Source organism: Vigna umbellata, chromosome 4, assembly GCF_029865625.1.
Source record: "Vigna umbellata cultivar VRB3 chromosome 4, Vumbellata_1.0, whole genome shotgun sequence".
NCBI classification, from domain to species: Eukaryota; Viridiplantae; Streptophyta; class Magnoliopsida; order Fabales; family Fabaceae; genus Vigna; species Vigna umbellata.
Window position 1 is genome coordinate 38,538,199 of NC_142168.1, and position 24,062 is coordinate 38,562,260.

General features: G+C 35.1%; 3 protein-coding genes and 1 non-coding gene across 4 annotated transcripts; 1 reads left to right on the forward strand and 3 right to left on the reverse strand.

The window, feature by feature from the left end:
* Positions 1–3,116: 3,116 nt before the first annotated feature.
* LOC148200118 (uncharacterized) lies at positions 3,117–6,287 on the reverse strand. The gene is made up of 2 exons (XM_088112850.1): positions 5,672–6,287; positions 3,117–3,205 (listed from the first exon to the last, which is right to left on the reverse strand). Exons 1-2 carry the CDS (start codon positions 6,285–6,287, stop codon positions 3,117–3,119), a joined length of 705 nt encoding a protein of 234 aa, XP_087968976.1.
* Positions 6,288–6,585: 298 nt separating this feature from the next.
* On the reverse strand, positions 6,586–10,211 carry LOC148200119 (uncharacterized). Its single transcript, XM_088112851.1, has 5 exons — positions 9,050–10,211; positions 8,094–8,707; positions 7,538–7,970; positions 6,971–7,375; positions 6,586–6,671 (listed from the first exon to the last, which is right to left on the reverse strand). The coding sequence occupies exons 1-5, from the start codon at positions 10,209–10,211 to the stop codon at positions 6,586–6,588; spliced, it is 2,700 nt and encodes an 899-aa protein (XP_087968977.1).
* Positions 10,212–21,544: 11,333 nt separating this feature from the next.
* Positions 21,545–23,525, forward strand: LOC148200120 (uncharacterized). The gene is made up of 2 exons (XM_088112852.1): positions 21,545–23,029; positions 23,178–23,525. The coding sequence occupies exons 1-2, from the start codon at positions 21,545–21,547 to the stop codon at positions 23,523–23,525; spliced, it is 1,833 nt and encodes a 610-aa protein (XP_087968978.1).
* Positions 22,119–22,221, reverse strand: LOC148200121 (small nucleolar RNA R71). The gene has a single exon (XR_015786451.1). It is a non-coding gene; the product is annotated as a small nucleolar RNA R71 (small nucleolar RNA).
* Positions 23,526–24,062: the final 537 nt, after the last annotated feature.

The following is a 24,062-nucleotide window of genomic DNA, read 5'->3' on the forward strand; positions in this document are numbered from 1 at the left end:
TAATGATTTTATCCAAATTAAGTTCTTTTCTTTTCCATTAATGAATAATTAATAATTATTAAATAATCATGATGTACCTTGATCAATTGTAAAAATCTAGAAAATGACATTTTAGGAGTTGTAGGGAATTAAAAATAGTAAAGCTCGACTATTTTAATATTAAACGATTTTAATATAAATTGTTTTGTATAATCGAGTTTCACTATTTTAATGTCTAATACATATTTGGTAATTTAATTTAAATTTATACCATTATCATATATCTGGTAATTTAATTTAAATTTATACCATTATCATTTCTTTGTAAATATTGAATATTTAATAATATCATGGATACCTTTTCAATGATTTTTTTTTTATAAAAAATAACTAAATAAAATTGAAATAGTAAAAATAATATCAAACTGTCAAGGTTTGATGGACTATAGATCTGGACAGAAATAAATAATCCATAAATTATTCAAATTCACAAATTAATCACTAATATTAAATATGATAACTATGAATTATTTGACTTTTAAAATTTAATTATGATTAAAATAAATAAATAATAATTTTTATTGCAATGTATAATTCAAAATATATTTTTGAATTTGCAAAATAATTTAAATATTTATTAATTATATCCATAAATGTGAAACAATCATATGGTGGAAGAAGAAAATTGTATTCTAAATTAGGTCATCGCAAATGATTCATTCACAAGATAATTGTGTAAATGCATTAGTTTTAGTGCATCCAATCATTCTCAAACTAAATTTATACATATATTTTGACCAAAAACTTTATTAAAGTCATGCAAAAATACCTTTTGCAAAAAATATCAAGGTTATACTATAGTTAGTGTAAAATTTTGTCTGTCTCATGAAAAATATTTTACATATTTTTTGTTAAGAAGGATATTTTACATTCTTTTTATAAAGTACAGTGATAAAATAAATATACATTTATTTTAAAAGTAAATTAAAAACTAAAAATATATTTAACTACAATTTTAACATTATTAAATAATTCTGTTTGATGTATAAAAAGAACTGTTAACGAGATGTACAGTTATTTTTTAAATAATATGTAAATATACTTTACATATTTGATAAACTTATATGCAGTGTGTCTTACTCTTAAAGTTTTCATTTCAAACAAATATTAATTAGTATAGCCCAACAAAAGTAACAATTTTCAATTTTGGGGAAAAAGGGAAAATAAAATTTATACAGAAAACGTCTAAACCAAAACCTACTTATATTTTTAGGAACTGATTAGAAAAATAATTAAACTTTAGAATTAATATAACTGTGATTACAAATAAATTATATCAGTCTTCAATTGAGAGGTACCACTAAAATAACAAATAAACTAAAAAAACACAAATAAAATAACACTTTGGGAGTAAAATTATAAAAGGAAGAACTTGAGTATGCTTTTGTGCCATAAGAAATACTTCATAGCGTAATTTCAATCTCAATGATCATTCCAACTTAAAATTAAATTAACATATTTTATCACTCAGTGTATCATTATCAAGGTTTAATATGATTTTAGTAACTTAACTTTCAGTAAAAATTAGGATTAGTTTCTCTTTGAAACTTTGGACCAATTTAGACTCTCATTTTTATAACTGGTAGATTTAGTTTTTCTCAATCAAATTTTATTAAGTTTATTTGGTGTTTCAACGCGTTTGTAAAGTTAACCAAATTTAGTTAAAACGACTAAATTCATGCATTTCTAAAGTTTGTCAAACAATTTAACATTGAGGTGAAAATATGTCAAACAATTTAAAAAAAGAAACTCAAATGTTATCATGAAACACATTTGAAACGCTAAATAAACTTAACCAAACTTAGTTAAAAGGACTAAATTCATGCATTTCTAAATAAATTAGGTGGAAGTTTTTAAGAAGGTACTGTAAGGGACAAAAACTAATTTAATCTTTATTATTATTACTATTATTGAATAAGACATGATAGAAGCGCCTCATGAGTGCCAATTACAATAGAGAAGCTGGGTATTTATAGTAACCCATGCTCCTTAAAAGCTAACCTATGAAAGGTAAAAATACAAAAGAAGGACAACTCGGGCAGGATTACATCAAGACATTCTAAGTTTTCGTTATCATTTTGAGGAAAACATAAGATATCCAAAGGAGTTGGTCAAAGATTTGGTATTCCTTTGACAAAGGAGATATTCCACCTCTCCACCTAGAAGTTAAATCTTCGTCACAGACGAGTGAAAAAGTACGTATTCCAGTTAAATCACTATCAACATTATGAAATACCTTGGACTTCAAATTACCTGCAATATTGTCTAAATAAAATACGCCCTGATCGTACAAACCAGAACATTCTTGTAAGGTCCTAAGTGCGAATATGTCCAAACTTTTGTCCTTCGAGAGCTTTGAAATAATAGAAAGCACATTGGTTGCATTGTTCTTAGAAATTGTAATTCAAATGCCCAGAAGATCTTCAAGGTTGGTGGGTGGTGGATGTAACTTAGAAGAGGCTTCTTCAAGGCATGCAACACAGAAATCATACATTATTCCTGTGTCTCTATTTGAAGCCTCCTTGCAATTTTTAGAGATAAGGTCAGAAGCATTTGAGCTTTGAAACAGGAATAAAGACACAATGAAAATCAGCGATCCGTTCAAAGCAAATCTCATTGTTGCCTTCTTTTCTTTTTCTACAATTCACTGTTTGTCAGAAATGGGATAAAATTTGATCCATACATCACATAATATATATAATAGATAGAGAGAGAAAGGATCTATTTATATTAACGGTTTACATTAATTCTAGGTTTCTATTTTCTTTTAAATTAACGGTTTGCATTAATTATATATTAAATGTATTTTGTAACATCCCAAAATTTATACAGTCATCAACCATATACTTAGAATAATTACACGTATCAATAAAGTAAAACAGTCTTAAAATATAAAGGGAGCAGATTGAATAAATGGCCGAACGGCCTTTCATGCATTAATTAACGAGCGTTTACAAAAGAATAAGGACGAACGGTTTACAAAAATTGACCGAACGTCCAATCTATTTACAAACAATATAAGAGCGCTCGCTCACAGCCGCTCGCTACTCTAATATACTAACTAAAACCGAACGCTTTCACTGTTCGGCCTTCATTTCTACTTCCACTAAGTTTTCTTCAGCAATGAGCTCTCCTTCAAGTGTTTGTTCCAAAGACGCATCTCCCTCTGCTCACATCCACACGGATGATCATTGCATTTGACAAGACGGATATACATAGACAAGACAACACAATGGAAATTGCAAGGGTAAGCTTATTGAATTTAATTCAAGTCAAACATACAGTTTATACATATCAAACATATCAATTCATTTATAACACATGCATTCAAATCATACATTAACTCAATCAAAATCCTGATACTAGACCGACCGTCCGGACTGTATGAATTCTGTGTAGCTACGACGTCCGTGCACCCAGGTGGAAGAGCTGGAATACTCGTCAGCTGCCACCTGAGGTTAGTCCGTTCCGTCCAAGTTACAGTTATGGACTAGGACCTCCTGCCATTCCCACGCATGACATGCTCCTCTCTACTTGAGAACGAGCACTCACGGAATATCAGGATGAACCGCCAGCTAAGCTTACCACATTCATACTTTACAAATCTCAATTTCCAACCAAGAGTCGTTCCTCCCTGGAACGCTCGTTCAAATTCCACAATCACAATTTCATTCCTCATGGTGTTCGCACATCTTAATTCAACCTCTTATTAACACTTTCATTCTTTGTTTCACTTGCATTAAAAGACGAACGTTCACTCCCCTTCATAACGAGGACGAACGTCAAGAACTAGACCAAGAAAGACTCCTTCGAATCAGTTAAATGAACTGATTCTAGTACGATCCAAATAATACTTAGAAAAATCTAAGTTCAGTAACACTTGAGCGAATCCAAAGGATAAGTAAAATCACGAGTCGTTTAGATAAATAAACTGGACAAGATTTAATTCAGGAGACAAACCGCTAGTCAATGACCGAGCGCGAAAATAGACTTTTAAAGAATTTTGGACGAACGTCACTGAGAACTTGGACGAGCGTCAATAGAACTATTGGACGAACGCTGTTTAGATTTATGGACGAACGCTATTTCAATTCCGGATGAACGCTATTACCGTTCGCTGATAATTAAAGAAGGAACGAACGTTCGTTATATGACCGAGCGTTCTTTATCACATACGCATTGGACGAGCGTTCGGTATCAGACCGAGCGCTACTTATCATTTAAAGTTTTAGGACGAGCGTTCGGTCTAAGACCGAGCGCTACTTATCATTCACTCTTTTTAGGACGAACGTTCGGTCTAAGACCGAACGTCACTTCAGGACGTACGTTTTTAGGTAGGGAACTTTCACTGATTCAAAATCAAAGAAGTTTGGGATTTCTATAAGATAAGATACTTAAAATTCATGTCTTACAAATTGACTAAGAGTTCAAAAGGATGTTATCAAGCTTCTCAATTCTCACGCAACACTCATGAAGTGTACGTCTGGCCAAATGCTCAAACATAAAGCTATTTAAGAGGGCGTTCGTTCTCAAAGGGAAATCCTTTCCAAATGAAAGGGTTCAACTAATTCAAGGAATTGACTACGAATACCGAACGGTCAATGACCGTATCGATAATGAACGTTCAATTTCATGCACTTTTCATATAAATCCTCTTTTACAGTAATTCATTTTCCAGTATAATCTTACAGTCATTTAATCATACTATAGTATTTTTCCATGCTTCTCATGCTTTTAATCAACATCATATACTAACATTTAAATATCAAAATCATCCACATACAACTTTACAGAACATTCATACACTCAACATATAATTTCCAGTACATACATGCATCGTTTTCTCATATCATCTCAGAATCATATTCATAAACTCAAAAGTCCAATATCATAAATCATATTCCAAGCATCACATAACACACATGCAGTACAGAAATCGCATGAATTAAACCAATAAGCTTCCCTTACCCGGATTAAGCAACGTGCGTTCGTTCTTCAGAGAAAGAAAACAAGACTCCAGTACCCTCTTTTCTACCCTTTACGTTTCAACCCAAGATTTCCTTAAACTAAAATTACAAAAACCAAATAACGGTTCAGAGAAGACTCATGCAGATTCAAAAGGAAGCTTGCATGTTGAAAATGAAGGGTGGTTGAGGACGTGAAACTTACCCGTTTCAGAATCCAAAACCAATCGGTTTGATGGAAAGCTCACGGTGCAGGGACGCTTCTCACGGTGCTGAAACGTGAACGGAGCAAAGGAGGGTGAGTTGCAGAAGAGAGAAGATGGAGGGGTTCTAGAGAGAAGGTAGAGAGTTTGAGATCAGAGAGTTGGAGGAAGAAGATGAAGTGTGCAGAGGAATGGGAAGAGTTTTCCAGAGAAATTAATTTCTCCTCCCACGTAGGACGAACGTCCATCCGCGTGCTGCCACTTGGATTCCACTAACTCTTGGAAACGTTCCAAAGTGACACTTGTCAACATGCATGCAATGTGAGAGTGAGTGCGTTTTAATGGAAGGGTGTGCGTGTCACGGTGCATTAATGGAAGCACAGTGGTGACTCAGCAGTGTAATTATTGGGGCGTGACAATCCCCCTAACTAAAAAAATTTTCGTCCTCGAAAATGGAAGTCTTACCAGGGAATAGATGAGGGTATAAGTCCTTCATGGCATCCTCAACTTCCCAAGTAGAGTCGCCAGTCTTGTCGTCCCACACCACTTTCACCAACCGAACGTCCTTCCCTTTGTGTAACTTAGTGCGTTCGTCTTCAATACGAACTGGCTTCATCTCCAGCGTTCGGTCTTGGCGAAGACGAACGTCCTCAAGCTCCAATATGTGCGAAGGATCTGATACGTATTTTCTAAGTTGAGACACGTGAAATACCGGATGAAGGTTGGACAATTGTGGAGGTAAAGCCATCTCGTATGCAACTGGTCCAATTTTCCTTGTGATCTGGTACGGCCCTACGAACTTGGGAGATAATTTCTTTGATCTCAACGCTCGTCCTACTCCAGTAGTTGGATTCAGCCTTAGAAAAACATGGTCGCCAGCTTTAAACTCCAGGGGTCGTCTCCTCTTATCTGCGTATGACTTTTGCCTGCTTCTGGACGTCTTCAATCTCTCTTGAATTAATTTCACCTTCTCAGTGGTTTGTTGAACGAGTTCTGGTCCTGTTAATATGTTTTCTCCTTCTTGAAACCAGCAAAGTGGTGTGCGGCATTTGCGTCCGTAAAGGGCTTCAAAGGGAGCCATTCCAATGCTGGACTGGAAGCTGTTGTTGTAGGTGAACTCAACTAAAGGCAAGACTTCATCCCAAACACCCATGTGATCGAGTACGCACGTCCTTAACAAGTCCTCTAACGTCTGGATTGTTCTCTCGAATTGACCGTCCGTCTGAGGATGGTACGCTGAGCTCATTTGGAGTTTACTGCCCAGCTCACTTTGCAACGACTGCCAAAACCGAGAGGTGAACCTTGTGTCTCGGTCAGAGATGATGCTGGACGGCACTCCATGCAGACGAACGATCTCTTTAATGTAGAGCTTTGCCAAGTTAGTCAATGACATCTTCAGGTTGATGGGTAGGAAGTGAGCACTCTTCGTCAAACGATCCACTATCACCCAAATGGAATCGTGATTCTTGAATGTGCGAGGCAAGTGTGTCACAAAATCCATTGAAATGCTGTCCCACTTCCATTCGGGAATCTCCAAAGGTTGCAGTAGGCCGCCCGGTCTTTGGTATTCAGCTTTGGCACGTTGACAAGTTAGACATGATGCCACAAAACGTGCGACATCACTCTTCATCCCTGGCCACCAGAACGATTGCTTCAAATCGTGATACATCTTAGTCATGCCTGGATGCATGCTAAGACGACTGTGATGTCCCTCTTCTAATATAATCCGTTTCAAATCTCCATCATTGGGAACGCACGTCCTACCCATGTAACGTAGTAGGCCGTCCGTCCCAGCGTTGAACCCCTTTCCTTGATCTGTGCCGAGCGCGCCTCTTATCTTCATTAATTCTTCATCTTCAAACTGCTTCATTCTAATCCGTTCAAACACGTTACTGGATATCCTAAGGTTGCAGCATTTAATGCTGTCCGGTTCTAAATTGTACTGCAACCTTAAGTCTCTAAAGCTTTCCACAAGGCTCAACTCACGTACCATCATGGACGACATATGCACCACTTTTCTGCTCAATGCGTCTGCCACAACGTTCGCTTTTCCTGGATGGTAGAGCAACTCGAAATCATAATCCTTCAAGAACTCAAGCCACCTCCTTTGTCTCATGTTTAACTCCTTCTGATCGAAGAGGTACTTGAGGCTTTTGTGATCGCTGAAGACTTGGAAAACGGATCCATACAAGTAGTGTCTCCAAATCTTCAAGGCAAAGACGACTGCTGCCAGCTCTAGGTCGTGCGTTGGATAATTCTTCTCATGTATCTTCAATTGCCGAGAGGCATACGCCACCGCTCGTCTTTCTTGCATTAGGACGCACCCCAAACCTTGGTGAGATGCATCACAGTAAACCTCAAATGGCTTAGCAGTGTCCGGAATCACTAGAACTGGAGCGCTCGTCAGCTTCTGCTTCAGCTCTTGGAAGCGCTCTTCACACAAATCCGTCCATGCGAACGGCTGGTCCTTCCTGGTCAGCTGGGTTAATGGTGCTACTATCTTAGAAAATCCTTCTATAAACCGTCTATAGTAGCCTGCGAGCCCCACGAAACTTCTCACTTCCGTGACCGAGCGTGGACTCTCCCATTCCAAGACCGCTCGTACCTTAGCAGGATCAACTGAAATTCCACCCGCGGACACAACGTGACCCAAGAACTGTACTTCCTTCATCCAAAACTCGCATTTGGATAACTTAGCATACAGTTCTTTTTCTCTCAACACTCCAAGTACCAATCGCAAGTGCTCTTCATGTTCTTCACAGCTCTTGGAGTAGATGAGAATATCATCAATGAACACCACCACAAACTTGTCCAAGTACGGCCTAAAGATCCTGTTCATGTAGTCCATGAAGACTGCTGGAGCGTTCGTCACACCGAACGGCATGACCACATACTCATAATGTCCGTAACGAGAACGGAAGGCCGTCTTCTGGATGTCCCCTTCCTTAACACGAATCTGATGATAGCCCGATCTCAAGTCTATCTTTGAGAAGACGCTCGCTCCATGCAATTGATCCAGCAAGTCGTCAATGCGAGGCAATGGGTATTTGTTCTTGATGGTCAGCTTATTCAATTGACGATAATCAATACAAAGCCGAGAGCTGCCATCCTTCTTCTTCACCAATAACACTGGCGCTCCCCAAGGGGACACGCTTGGACGGATGAACCTCTTGTCCATCAATTCTTCAATTTGCTTTTTAAGCTCAACCAATTCAGCAGGTGCCATTCTGTATGGTTGAACGGATATGGGAGCTGCGGTTGTTACCAGATCAATGGTAAACTCAACTTCACGAACGGGTGGTAGTCCAGGCACCTCATCCGGAAAGACGTCCGGGAATTCTTCCACAACCGCTCGTCCTTCAGTATACTTATTGGACGAACGTTCACAGCTCTTATCCGCAACCCCTATGTCTTCATGCGTCATAATCAAAAAGCAACTCGCGCCCTCCATGATATCTTCTTTCAACTGGCCGAGCGTCACACTCAACTCTTCTTCATTTTCTTCCGGAAAAATCAACTCCTTAGCTCCACAATCTATGAGAATGCGATTGGTATTCAGCCAATCCATTCCCAGAATTACTTCTAAGTCCTTGAGAGGCAAACAGATGAGATTCACCTTATACCTACGTCCTTCTACCTCAATAGGGCATCTAACACACATTGTAGACGTCCTAACTTCCCCAGCTGCTGGTGTTGATACCACCAAATCAAACTGCATCTCGCTCGCTACTAACCCCAATTTATCAACACACGCCTTCGAGATGAAGGAGTGCGTCGCCCCCGAGTCAAACAACACACAACAATTTATTCCATACAACAAGCACGTGCCAGTGACGAGCGTACCTGAGCTCGCTGCTTCTGCCCTAGTAATCGCGTACACACGCCCAACAGCTTGGGCTCGCCCACCACCTCTCGTCTGATTCCTTCCAGTGTTGGGTGGCCTCGTCACCGCACGTCCACCCATATTACACTCGTTCTCCAGGTGACCATGTCTTCTACAACGAGTGCAATATTTTATCCCTACCAATTGAGGACAAGATGACTTGTAATGGGGTCCTCCACATTGAAAACATCTCACTGCCCCTGATTGGCCCGTCTGCCCAGCAATTACCACTGCTTGCGATCCACTCGACTGCCCTGGACGAGCGTACGGTGTCCTGTTCCTGTTTGCATTTGTTCTCGTCATAATTGGACCCCGAGACGCTTGGTGTTTCTTATGTTGTTCTGCCTCAGCCATATTTTTCTCTAACACTTTGGCCCTCTCCACCAAGGCTGGAAACGACCGAATGCATAGACTTGAGATTAATACCTTCAGATCACTTCTTAATCCGTTTTCAAACTTTCTACATTGCCACTCTTCACTAGTAGCCATTGTATAGAACCTCACTAGATGCTTGAACTTGTTTGTATACTCTGAAACCGACATCCCTCCTTGTACCAGCTGAAGAAATTCCACCTCTTTAGCAAAACGAACGCTATCTGGAAAGTACTCCTCATAGAACTTGTTCCTGAAAACCTCCCACGTAATAGGTCTGTGAGCGTCCGTAAGTATAGCCTTAGCGCTCGCCCACCAGTGGCTTGCTTCTCCAGTAAGCAAATACTCCGTGTAAGCCAAACGGTTCTCATCCGGACACCTCTTGGCGTCGTAAATCCTCTCCATGTCACGCAGCCACTGATCTGCCTCATCAGGGAGACCTTTTCCATTGAACTTGGCCGGATGGTGTTGCAAGAAACTTTCCAAGCTCCATTCGGCATGTGGTTGGGCAGCGCTGGAAGAGGACGCTCCAGGCGTACCTCTAGTGGCAGCAATGATCTCCATTAGCTGCCTCTGCGTGGCTTCAGAGGTGACGCGTGCAGCCTCCAAACTTTGTAGAGCAGCAGCGTTCTGCTCCATAAGGGTAGTGTTTTGTTGTTGCAATCGCTCAATCACAGCCTCCAACATTCTATTGTTGTTGGGAGCGTCAGACTCGTTAGGCTGTGGTGGAGGAGGAAGTCTAGGAGCCATTCGTTCTCTGGTTCATCAGAAAAACGAACGTTAGAATTGTTCAAGAGTTAAATACTTCAATAACTCATTAAACACATAACAAGCACACAACGAAAGTATAGTGTACTCATAACCCTACTTGTCCTTAAAAGAACAAAACTGCTCTGATACCAATAATGTAACATCCCAAAATTTATACAGTCATCAACCATATACTTAGAATAATTACACGTATCAATAAAGTAAAACAGTCTTAAAATATAAAGGGAGCAGATTGAATAAATGGCCGAACGGCCTTTCATGCATTAATTAACGAGCGTTTACAAAAGAATAAGGACGAACGGTTTACAAAAATTGACCGAACGTCCAATCTATTTACAAACAATATAAGAGCGCTCGCTCACAGCCGCTCGCTACTCTAATATACTAACTAAAACCGAACGCTTTCACTGTTCGGCCTTCACTTCTACTTCCACTAAGTTTTCTTCAGCAATGAGCTCTCCTTCAAGTGTTTGTTCCAAAGACGCATCTCCCTCTGCTCACATCCACACGGATGATCATTGCATTTGACAAGACGGATATACATAGACAAGACAACACAATGGAAATTGCAAGGGTAAGCTTATTGAATTTAATTCAAGTCAAACATACAGTTTATACATATCAAACATATCAATTCATTTATAACACATGCATTCAAATCATACATTAACTCAATCAAAATCCTGATACTAGACCGACCGTCCGGACTGTATGAATTCTGTGTAGCTACGACGTCCGTGCACCCAGGTGGAAGAGCTGGAATACTCGTCAGCTGCCACCTGAGGTTAGTCCGTTCCGTCCAAGTTACAGTTATGGACTAGGACCTCCTGCCATTCCCACGCATGACATGCTCCTCTCTACTTGAGAACGAGCACTCACGGAATATCAGGATGAACCGCCAGCTAAGCTTACCACATTCATACTTTACAAATCTCAATTTCCAACCAAGAGTCGTTCCTCCCTGGAACGCTCGTTCAAATTCCACAATCACAATTTCATTCCTCATGGTGTTCGCACATCTTAATTCAACCTCTTATTAACACTTTCATTCTTTGTTTCACTTGCATTAAAAGACGAACGTTCACTCCCCTTCATAACGAGGACGAACGTCAAGAACTAGACCAAGAAAGACTCCTTCGAATCAGTTAAATGAACTGATTCTAGTACGATCCAAATAATACTTAGAAAAATCTAAGTTCAGTAACACTTGAGCGAATCCAAAGGATAAGTAAAATCACGAGTCGTTTAGATAAATAAACTGGACAAGATTTAATTCAGGAGACAAACCGCTAGTCAATGACCGAGCGCGAAAATAGACTTTTAAAGAATTTTGGACGAACGTCACTGAGAACTTGGACGAGCGTCAATAGAACTATTGGACGAACGCTGTTTAGATTTATGGACGAACGCTATTTCAATTCCGGACGAACGCTATTACCGTTCGCTGATAATTAAAGAAGGAACGAACGTTCGTTATATGACCGAGCGTTCTTTATCACATACGCATTGGACGAGCGTTCGGTATCAGACCGAGCGCTACTTATCATTTAAAGTTTTAGGACGAGCGTTCGGTATAAGACCGAGCGCTACTTATCATTCACTCTTTTTAGGACGAGCGTTCGGTCTAAGACCGAACGCCACTTCAGGACGTACGTTTTTAGGTAGGGAACTTTCACTGATTCAAAATCAAAGAAGTTTGGGATTTCTATAAGATAAGATACTTAAAATTCATGTCTTACAAATTGACTAAGAGTTCAAAAGGATGTTATCAAGCTTCTCAATTCTCACGCAACACTCATGAAGTGTACGTCTGGCCAAATGCTCAAACATAAAGCTATTTAAGAGGGCGTTCGTTCTCAAAGGGAAATCCTTTCCAAATGAAAGGGTTCAACTAATTCAAGGAATTGACTACGAATACCGAACGGTCAATGACCGTATCGATAATGAACGTTCAATTTCATGCACTTTTCATATAAATCCTCTTTTACAGTAATTCATTTTCCAGTATAATCTTACAGTCATTTAATCATACTATAGTATTTTTCCATGCTTCTCATGCTTTTAATCAACATCATATACTAACATTTAAATATCAAAATCATCCACATACAACTTTACAGAACATTCATACACTCAACATATAATTTCCAGTACATACATGCATCGTTTTCTCATATCATCTCAGAATCATATTCATAAACTCAAAAGTCCAATATCATAAATCATATTCCAAGCATCACATAACACACATGCAGTACAGAAATCGCATGAATTAAACCAATAAGCTTCCCTTACCCGGATTAAGCAACGTGCGTTCGTTCTTCAGAGAAAGAAAACAAGACTCCAGTACCCTCTTTTCTACCCTTTACGTTTCAACCCAAGATTTCCTTAAACTAAAATTACAAAAACCAAATAACGGTTCAGAGAAGACTCATGCAGATTCAAAAGGAAGCTTGCATGTTGAAAATGAAGGGTGGTTGAGGACGTGAAACTTACCCGTTTCAGAATCCAAAACCAATCGGTTTGATGGAAAGCTCACGGTGCAGGGACGCTTCTCACGGTGCTGAAACGTGAACGGAGCAAAGGAGGGTGAGTTGCAGAAGAGAGAAGATGGAGGGGTTCTAGAGAGAAGGTAGAGAGTTTGAGATCAGAGAGTTGGAGGAAGAAGATGAAGTGTGCAGAGGAATGGGAAGAGTTTTCCAGAGAAATTAATTTCTCCTCCCACGTAGGACGAACGTCCATCCGCGTGCTGCCACTTGGATTCCACTAACTCTTGGAAACGTTCCAAAGTGACACTTGTCAGCATGCATGCAATGTGAGAGTGAGTGTGTTTTAATGGAAGGGTGTGCGTGTCACGGTGCATTAATGGAAGCACAGTGGTGACTCAGCAGTGTAATTATTGGGGCGTGACATATTTGATTTTCTATTATCAAATTATTAATGTTTTTCCTGCAAATTAAGTTCTTTTCTTTATTTTCCATTAATAAATAATTAATAATGTTGATTAATCATGATGTATTTGGGTCAATTGACATTTTAGAAGTGATAGTGAGTTAAAAATAGTAAGACCGACTATTTTAATGTTAAACAATTTTAACATAAACAGTTTTTTTATAAACGAATTTTATTATTTTAATATCTAATTGATATTTGGTAATTTTATTTAAAATTTATGCAATTATCATTTTTTCCTAAATATTGAATATATGATGATATCATGTTTACCTTTTTAATGATTTTTCATAAAAAGTAACTAAATGAAATTGAAATAGTAAAAATAATATCAAATTGTCAATGTTTAATGGACTATTATCTGGACAGAAATAAATAATCAATAAATTTTTCGAATTGACAAATTAATCACTAATAGTAAATATAATAACCATGAATTATTTGACTTTTAAAATTTAAATACGATTAAAATAAATAATTAATAATTTTTATTGCAATGAATAATTCAAAAGTGAGAACTTTCACTAGAATTGTGATTGAGTGTTGTTGTTGTTGTTAAGTGAAATCTGTCATCCTGAAGATTAAAAGGAAGTGTTGATGCATCGAGAAGCATTCAGCAGAAGTGTTCATCCCTTGTGGCTTTCAGGGGAAATGAGTTTCATCACGTGGTAACAAGAAAGATGTTTTCTAAACCCTTAAACTTATCTTTCTATGTGATTGTAAAAGTTTATTAGTTGTGTGATAACGAAAAGTTAATCTCCATTTAGGATTAACAATTGGACATAAGATCCTTGTGATCTAAATCAAAATAAAATTATTTGTGCAATTTTCTCTCCTACTTACTCTTTATTATTGTTTTAATTATTCGCTAAGAAAATTATTAAAGGCATATATTTACAATAACAACTTAATTCACCCCTCAATTCACGCTAATAATTCCAATGCATCACTCTAACATATTTTATTTTAAATTAACGGTTTACATTAATTACATGCATTTGATTTTTTATTATCAAATTATTAATGATTTTATGCAAATTAAGTTCTTTTCTTTTCCATTAATGAATAATTAATAATTATTAAATAATCATGATGTACCTTGATCAATTGTAAAAATCTAGAAAATGACATTTTAGGAGTTGTAGGAAATTAAAAATAGTAAAGCTCGACTATTTTAATATTAAACGATTTTAATATAAATTGTTTTGTATAATCGAGTTTCACTATTTTAATGTCTAATACATATTTGGTAATTTAATTTAAATTTATACCATTATCATATATCTGGTAATTTAATTTAAATTTATACCATTATCATTTCTTTGTAAATATTGAATATTTAATAATATCATGGATACCTTTTCAATGATTTTTTTTTTATAAAAAATAACTAAATAAAATTGAAATAGTAAAAATAATATCAAACTGTCAAGGTTTGATGGACTATAGATCTGGACAGAAATAAATAATCCATAAATTATTCAAATTCACAAATTAATCACTAATATTAAATATGATAACTATGAATTATTTGACTTTTAAAATTTAATTATGATTAAAATAAATAAATAATAATTTTTATTGCAATGTATAATTCAAAATATATTTTTGAATTTGCAAAATAATTTAAATATTTATTAATTATATCCATAAATGTGAAACAATCATATGGTGGAAGAAGAAAATTGTATTCTAAATTAGGTCATCGCAAATGATTCATTCACAAGATAATTGTGTAAATGCATTAGTTTTAGTGCATCCAATCATTCTCAAACTAAATTTATACATATATTTTGACCAAAAACTTTATTAAAGTCATGCAAAAATACCTTTTGCAAAAAATATCAAGGTTATACTATAGTTAGTGTAAAATTTTGTCTGTCTCATGAAAAATATTTTACATATTTTTTGTTAAGAAGGATATTTTACATTCTTTTTATAAAGTACAGTGATAAAATAAATATACATTTATTTTAATAAAAACTAAAAATATATTTAACTACAATTTTAACATTATTAAATAATTCTGTTTGATGTATAAAAAGAACTGTTAACGAGATGTACAGTTATTTTTTAAATAATATGTAAATATACTTTACATATTTGATAAACTTATATGCAGTGTGTCCTACTCTTAAAGTTTTCATTTCAAACAAATATTAATTAGTATAGCCCAACAAAAGTAACAATTTTCAATTTTGGGGAAAAAGGAAAAATAAAATTTATACAGAAAACGTCTAAACCAAAACCTACTTATATTTTTAGGAACTGATTAGAAAAATAATTAAACTTTAGAATTAATATAACTGTGATTACAAATAAATTATATCAGTCTTCAATTGAGAGGTACCACTAAAATAACAAATAAACTAAAAAAACACAAATAAAATAACACTTTGGGAGTAAAATTATAAAAGGAAGAACTTGAGTATGCTTTTGTGCCATAAGAAATACTTCATAGCGTAATTTCAATCTCAATGATCATTCCAACTTAAAATTAAATTAACATATTTTATCACTCAGTGTATCATTATCAAGGTTTAATATGATTTTAGTAACTTAACTTTCAGTAAAAATTAGGATTAGTTTCTCTTTGAAACTTTGGACCAATTTAGACTCTCATTTTTATAACTGGTAGATTTAGTTTTTCTCAATCAAATTTTATTAAGTTTATTTGGTGTTTCAAACGCGTTTGTAAAGTTAACCAAATTTAGTTAAAACGACTAAATTCATGCATTTCTAAAGTTTGTCAAACAATTTAACATTGAGGTGAAAATATGTCAAACAATTTAAAAAAAGAAACTCAAATGTTATCATGAAACACATTTGAAACGCTAAATAAACTTAACCAAACTTAGTTAAAAGGACTAAATTCATGCATTTGTAAATAAATTAGGTGGAAGTTTTTAAGAAGGTACTGTAAGGGACAAAAACTAATTTAATCTTTATTATTATTACTATTATTGAATAAGACATGATAGAAGCGCCTCATGAGTGCCAATTACAATAGAGAAGCTGGGTATTTATACTAACCCATGCTCCTTAAAAGCTAACCTATGAAAGGTAAAAATACAAAAGAAGGACAACTCGGACAGGATTACATCAAGACATTCTAAGTTTTCGTTATCATTTTGAGGAAAACATAAGATATCCAAAGGAGTTGGTCAAAGATTTGGTATTCCTTTGACAAAGGAGATATTCCACCTCTCCACCTAGAACTTAAATCTTCGTCACAGACGAGTGAAAAAGTACGTATTCCACTTAAATCCATACCAACATGATTAAATACCTTGGACTTCAAATTACCTGCAATATTGTCTAAATAAAATACGCCGTGATCGTACAAACCAGAACATTCTTGTAAGGTCCTAAGTGCGAATATATCCAAACTTTTGTCCTTCGAGAGCTTTGAAATAATAGAAAGCACATTGGTTGCATTGTTCTTAGAAATTGTAATTAAAATGCCCAGAAGATCTTCAAGGTTGGTGGGTGGTGGATGTAACTTAGAAGAGGCTTCTTCAAGGCATGCAACACAGAAATCATACATTATTCCTGTGTCTCTATTTGAAGCCTCCTTGCAATTTTTAGAGATAAGGTCAGAAGCATTTGAGCTTTGAAACAGGAATAAAGACACAATGAAAATCAGCGATCCGTTCAAAGCAAATCTCATTGTTGCCTTCTTTTCTTTTTCTACAATTCACTGTTTGTCAGAAATGGGATAAAATTTGATCCATACATCACATAATATATATAATAGATAGAGAGAGAAAGGATCTATTTATATTAACGGTTTACATTAATTCTAGGTTTCTATTTTCTTTTAAATTAACGGTTTGCATTAATTATATATTAAATGTATTTGATTTTCTATTATCAAATTTTTAATGTTTTTCCTGCAAATTAAGTTCTTTTCTTTATTTTCCATTAATAAATAATTAATAATGTTGATTAATCATGATGTATTTGGGTCAATTGACATTTTAGAAGTGATAGTGAGTTAAAAATAGTAAGACCTACTATTTTAATGTTAAACAATTTTAACATAAACAGTTTTTTTATAAACGAATTTTATTATTTTAATATCTAATTGATATTTGGTAATTTTATTTAAAATTTATACAATTATCATTTTTTCCTAAATATTGAATATATGATGATATCATGTTTACCTTTTTAATGATTTTTCATAAAAAGTAACTAAATGAAATTGAAATAGTAAAAATAATATCAAATTGTCAATGTTTAATGGACTATTATCTGGACAGAAATAAATAATCAATAAATTTTTCGAATTGACAAATTAATCACTAATAGTAAATATAATAACCATGAATTATTTGACTTTTAAAATTTAAATACGATTAAAATAAATAATTAATAATTTTTATTGCAATGAATAATTCAAAAGTGAGAACTTTCACTAGAATTGTGATTGAGTGTTGTTGTTGTTGTTAAGTGAAATCTGTCATCCTGAAGATTAAAAGGAAGTGTTGATGCATCGAGAAGCATTCAGCAGAAGTGTTCATCCCTTGTGGCTTTCAGGGGAAATGAGTTTCATCACGTGGTAACAAGAAAGATGTTTTCCAAACCCTTAAACTTATCTTTCTATGTGATTGTAAAAGTTTATTAGTTGTGTGATAACGAAAAGTTAATCTCCATTTAGGATTAACAATTGGACATAAGATCCTTGTGATCTAAATCAAAATAAAATTATTTGTGCAATTTTCTCTCCTACTTACTCTTTATTATTGTTTTAATTATTCGCTAAGAAAATTAAAATTAAGAGAAAATTATTAAAGGCATATATTTACAATAACAACTTAATTCACCCCTCAATTCACGCTAATAATTCCAATGCATCACTCTAACATATTTTATTTTAAATTAACGGTTTACATTAATTACATGCATTTGATTTTTTATTATCAAATTATTAATGATTTTATGCAAATTAAGTTCTTTTCTTTTCCATTAATGAATAATTAATAATTATTAAATAATCATTGTACCTTGATCAATTGTAAAAATCTAGAAAATGACATTTTAGGAGTTGTAGGGAATTAAAAATAGTAAAGCTCGACTATTTTAATATTAAACGATTTTAATATAAATTGTTTTGTATAATCGAGTTTCACTATTTTAATGTCTAATACATATTTGGTAATTTAATTTAAATTTATACCATTATCATATATCTGGTAATTTAATTTAAATTTATACCATTATCATTTCTTTGTAAATATTGAATATTTAATAATATCATGGATACCTTTTCAATGATTTTTTTTTTATAAAAAATAACTAAATAAAATTGAAATAGTAAAAATAATATCAAACTGTCAAGGTTTGATGGACTATAGATCTGGACAGAACTTAAATCTTCGTTGCAGACTAGTGAAAAAGTACGTATTCCACTTATTGCATGCATAGAATATTCATGGAGGATGATTTCAAACCAATGGCTCAACCACAGAGACGACTTAATCCAGTGATGAAAGAAGAGGTTAGAAAAGAAGTTCTAAAGCTTTTTGAAGCAGGTATTATCTATCCTATATCTGACAGCACTTGGGTGAGTCCAGTACAAGTCATACCAAAGAAAGGTGGCATGAGTGTTGTTTGTAATGAGAAAAATGAGCTTATACCAACAAGGACAGTGACTGGGTAGGGAATGTGTATTGATTATAGAAAGCTCAACAAGGCAACCAGATAGGATCATTTTTTTTAGTGTCAAGCTAAAGACGTTAAACAAGCACTTACTGGGAGGCAACCCAACTTTCTAACTCTATCTTAATTTTTGGTTTCAGTTCTTTTAGTGTCAATTTAACTTGAATTGAATATGTTTGGTTGTGTGGATTGAATTATGTTTCTGCAATGATTTGATTGTGAAATGTTTGTTTGAAGTTTGGATAAGTTTTCGGAGCTTATTGTTATATACAATTGTTATATGAATTGTGTAGTATTATGACTGCTATTCAATTTTAGGAGCATGTACCTTGGCCTGAGGACAGACCAACATTTGTGAGGGGAAGGGAAGCTCAAGCACCATAGCAGCAACAACCACATGAAGCAGAGGCTGAGCAACAAAGACATTCTGAGGAGCAACAGAGACAACCTTCACCTTGGAGACTATGGCCACATCAACCATGAGTGGTTATTATTAGTTATTTTAAATTGAGTGATTTAAATTTTAGTTTTAAATTAAATATTCATCCATGAGAAAGGCAGATTTTTGTTGAAATTAACTACTTGGCCAGATAACTACCCATATGTGAATATTCATCCTTTGTTATTTTGTTTGAGCCTTATATATATATATATATATATATATATATATATATATATATATATATATATATATATATATATATATATATACTTTGTGAACCCTACACAACAATCTACCTTATCCAACACTCTAGAAGAAGAGAATAAGAAACATAATTGCCAAGATATAGCTAAAAATTAAGTTTGGGGGAAATTATAATCAGTTGACTCTTTAACTGGTTAAAAACAAAGAAAAAAAAATATTTATATATTTCAATGTGTTATGTGATGAATGAAGAGGTAGTTGATAAATAAAGTTTCAATGTTGTTATGTTCTTGTTCTCCTCTTCTTTAGTGTTGTTTTGTTTCCTAGTAAAACCATGTTTCTTCTAGCCAAGCCAAGTTATAACCTGAGAAAGTCCTTTTGATTTAAATCAAAATGTGTGAATTGTGTATGAGATGACTTGCAAAAGTTGACGAAGTAGTTGATGACAATTTGAGTGTGAATTGGAGTTGTAAACACTTGCAGGTTGAGATAAACACTGATTGAGCATATTTGTATTATTCTTTTTCTGGTTGTCTTATCATTATGGATTCAAGAACTTGTTAATATAGAAATTATAACATTTGATATGAATATTTGGAGATGTAGGTACAATCCTCACTTTTGTGACAAAGATTATGTGATGGAATATCAACTGCTCTTTTGGGTTTGCTCTTTTGTTATTGTTTATTTTCATGAGGACATGAAAATATATAAGTTTGGGGGAGTTGATAAATGTAAACTTTACTTGTATTTGTTACTTAAAATGTTGTGCTTTTGAGTAGTTTAAGTGTTTATTCTCATGAAAAGTATATAAATGTTGATGTAAGTATAGTTTTGAATGTTTAAATGTGTATTGATGCTTTTGTATGTTTATATCGAAGTAGAATAAGGATTGGATAATCTCAAAGACTTGGAGTGCGTCACTCACCTAGCCAGAAGGATCCAGTAGCCCAGCCAGCTGGAGCTCCTCGCCCAGCGAGCCAGCACAATTCGCCCAGCGAGCCAGCACCAATCACCCAGCGAGAAGAGGTCACTCGCCCTGCGAGTGACTCGCCCAGCGAGTGGAGGCCTGTCGCCCAACGAGAATTCACTTAAGGTCCTTCTCTTTAAAATGTCGCGAAACTGAACAAGAGAAGGATTAGGAGAAAGAGGGGAACGCTGCAGCTCGCGTCTAGCTCCTGTATGGGTGCTTCCAAGGTGTAAAACCACCACTTTCTACCATCCAATCTATCAATTATTGATTCTGAGATGCATATGTGTAGCTAGAACTCCATTTCACTGGGGTTGAGAGTAAAGTTCTGAAACTCTTTGTAATATATCTGTTAATACATTATCTTGTATGAATTTTGTGTTCTATCTTTATTATTCATGCCTACGATGGAAATATGAGCTAATTGAACGGTTAAATCATTGGAAAATGCATGAGACCGTGGACCTAGGATAGAACAACTAAGAGATTTCAATTCTAGACATAGGTTGGAACTTTTAGTCATCTATGACATTGTGTTTAATGTGAATCTGATATCTGAATTTGCTAAGGGATTAGTGATTTAGTTTGAATGGTTCAGGAATTTTCATCTAAGGAATTAGATGCTTGTATGCCTAGAATGTCGATGCTTAATTTTGAGGAACTGTGTTAGTAGAAAATTATTTGAGTGATGAACTTGAATGTCAACCGTAGTGAACTTTAATTCGACTGTTTTTACCACTTTTCAAATCTGTAAGCTAATCTTAAGTGTGTTATAAAAATACGGTTAATAATCGCTAAATAAGTAAACTTTAACAATCAATGAATCTAAACAAATCTCTTGGGAAACGATATCCAGACTTACCGGTTTATTACTTGAACGATTTGGTATGCTTGCCGAGATCTCAACAAGTTTTTGGCGTCGCTGCCAGAGATTTGTTTTGTTTTTGTTGATTGTGTGTTGTTTATCTGGTTTAGTTGATTTTAGCTATCTTTTGTTTAAGTGTTTATTGTGATCGTATTTGAATTCTTGTGCATAATTGTTATCATCTGTAGAAATTATCTTTTTAGTTTGTGTTTTGTATGAGAAGCACAGAACAGGCTGAGAATCTACTTTTTGATTCGGAAATTGAAACAACTGCTCGAAGGAACAACAGTAGAAGGAGGAGACAAAGTAGAGAATCCAGAGAAGCCTCTGTTATTTCTGAACAAATTCTGGACTCTTCATCTGGTCAAGAAAAAGAAGAAATGGAAGATAATCGTACTGGAGAAGGTTTTGGGCAAGGAAGGCGTACTCTTGCAGATTATAATACTTTCTCAGGACTTCTGCACTTCAATAGTATTGCAAGACCAGTGGTGAATGCTGCTAACATGGAGATGAAGCCAACTCTTATTCATCTGGTGCAGAACAATCAGTTTCATGGATTATCCCACGAGAATCCATACACTCACTTGGCTACTTTCATGGAGATCTGTAATACAGTAAGGATTCACCAGGTTTCAGATGAAGCAATCCGACTCAGCTTATTTCCATTCTCATTGGCTGGTAATGCAAAAATGTGGCTGAATTCCTTTCCAGAGAATAGTCTGATAATCTGGGATGATGTAGTTGCTAAATTTCTGAATAAGTTCTTCCCTCAGTCCAAAGTCAATAAGGGAAAGCAGGAGATCTCTTCTTTTCAACAAGATGTTGATGAAACTCTAGGTCAAGCATGGGATAGATTCAAAGGCCTACTGAGAAAAACTCCTACTCATGGATTTGATGAGCCTACACTGCTAAATCTGTTTCTTGGAGGGCTGAAATCTCAAACAAAGTTAATGTTAGATGCATCAGCTGGGGGTAATATCAGATGGAAGACGCCTGAAGAAGCACATGAACTGATTGAAAACATGGCTGCAAATGATAATGAAGTTCAGAGTGAAAGAGCTCAATTTCAACAAAAAGGTGTTCTTCAACTTCAATCTCAAGATGCTTTACTAGCTCAGAACAAGATTATGACTCAACAACTTGAGACATTAATGAAGAAGTTATCTCAGCTACCTAAAGAATTGCAGAATATTTCTCAAGCTCAACATCAGATTGTTCAAAGTTGTGAATTGTGCGGAGGAGATCATAATAATGGGAAATGTGCAGTGCAAGGCATGTCTCATGAAGAAGTAAATTATTTGGAAAATCAAGGTTGTCAGACAAATTATAATCAGGGTCAAAGTTTTAATCAAGGATGGAGACCTCATCCGAGTATGGAACAAGCCGATCCATCCTTCAGACCACCTCCACAGAACTTTCAGCAACAACCTACTCTCACAGAAAGAACTTCAAAACTGGAAGAAACTCTTCAGCAGTTTATGCAGGTATCAATTTCCAACCATAAAAGTACAAAAGCCTCACTTCGGAATTTGGAGATTCAGGTGGGTCAATTAGCTAAAAAGTTGGAAGAAAAACCAGAGAAGAAATTTGTGGCAAACACTAAAGTAAATCCAAAGGAAGGATGTAAAGTTATTACTACAAGATCAGGAAGAATTCTGGAAGAAATAGAGAATGAGAAAAAAGAGCAAGAAAGAGATATGGTGAGTGTTAAAAAATTGAGTGAAGAAAAAGATGAGATGAGTAAACAGGGAGATAAAGAAAAAGAGAAAGAGGATAGAGAAAATGAGAAAGAGAGAGGGAGAGAAAAAGAAAGAACAGGTGTACGAGAAACCTCTTCCATATCCAAAGGTTTTCTCTAGAAAGGAGAAGGAAAGACAGTTCAAGAGTTTCATTGATATTTTCAAAAAGTTGGAAATCAAGATGCCATTCTCAGAAGCATTGAAACAAATGCCTTCTTATTCAAAATTCATGAAAGAAATGCTCACAAAGAAGAGAAAGTATATTGAGGAAGAAACTATACAAGTACAGGGCCAGTGCAGTGCTATCATTCAGAAGTTGCTCCCACCAAAATTTAAAGATCCAGGCAGTTTTACAATTCCATGCACCATTGGTAAACTGGCTATTGGGAAAGCGTTAATTGATCTTGGAGCATCAATCTTATGCCTCTGTCAATGTTTAAAAGGATTGGAGAATTAAAGTTGAAGCCCACACGCATGACTCTACAATTGGCAGATAGATCGCTCAAATATCCGCATGGAGTAGTAAAAGATGTTTTGGTAAAGGTAGACAAATTCTTATTTCCAGTGGATTTTGTTATCATGGAAATGGAAGAAGATACAGAAATTCCTTTGATTCTGGGAAGGCCATTCATGAAGATCACTCGAGTGTTAATTGATGTTGATGATGGGAAGCTTAAAGTGAGAGTTGAGAATGAAGAAGTAAATTTAATGTTTTTGAAGCAATGTCTCACCTAAATGATGAAGATACGTGTTTTCAAACTGATGAACTTGAGAAAGTCTGCATGGTTAGACAGAAGACGATGCATATATCATCACCTCTTGAAAGAACTCCTATTGATGCTTGTGAATTCTTACATGCAGAGGAAGAGAAATTAATTGATGAATGTCTACAGAATTTATGCTTTAAAGGAGATTCCATATGATGAAGTGGAGATTGGAGAATTAAAGATTGAGGAAGAGATAAAAGAAAAGAAGCTGGAATTGAAGTTGTTAC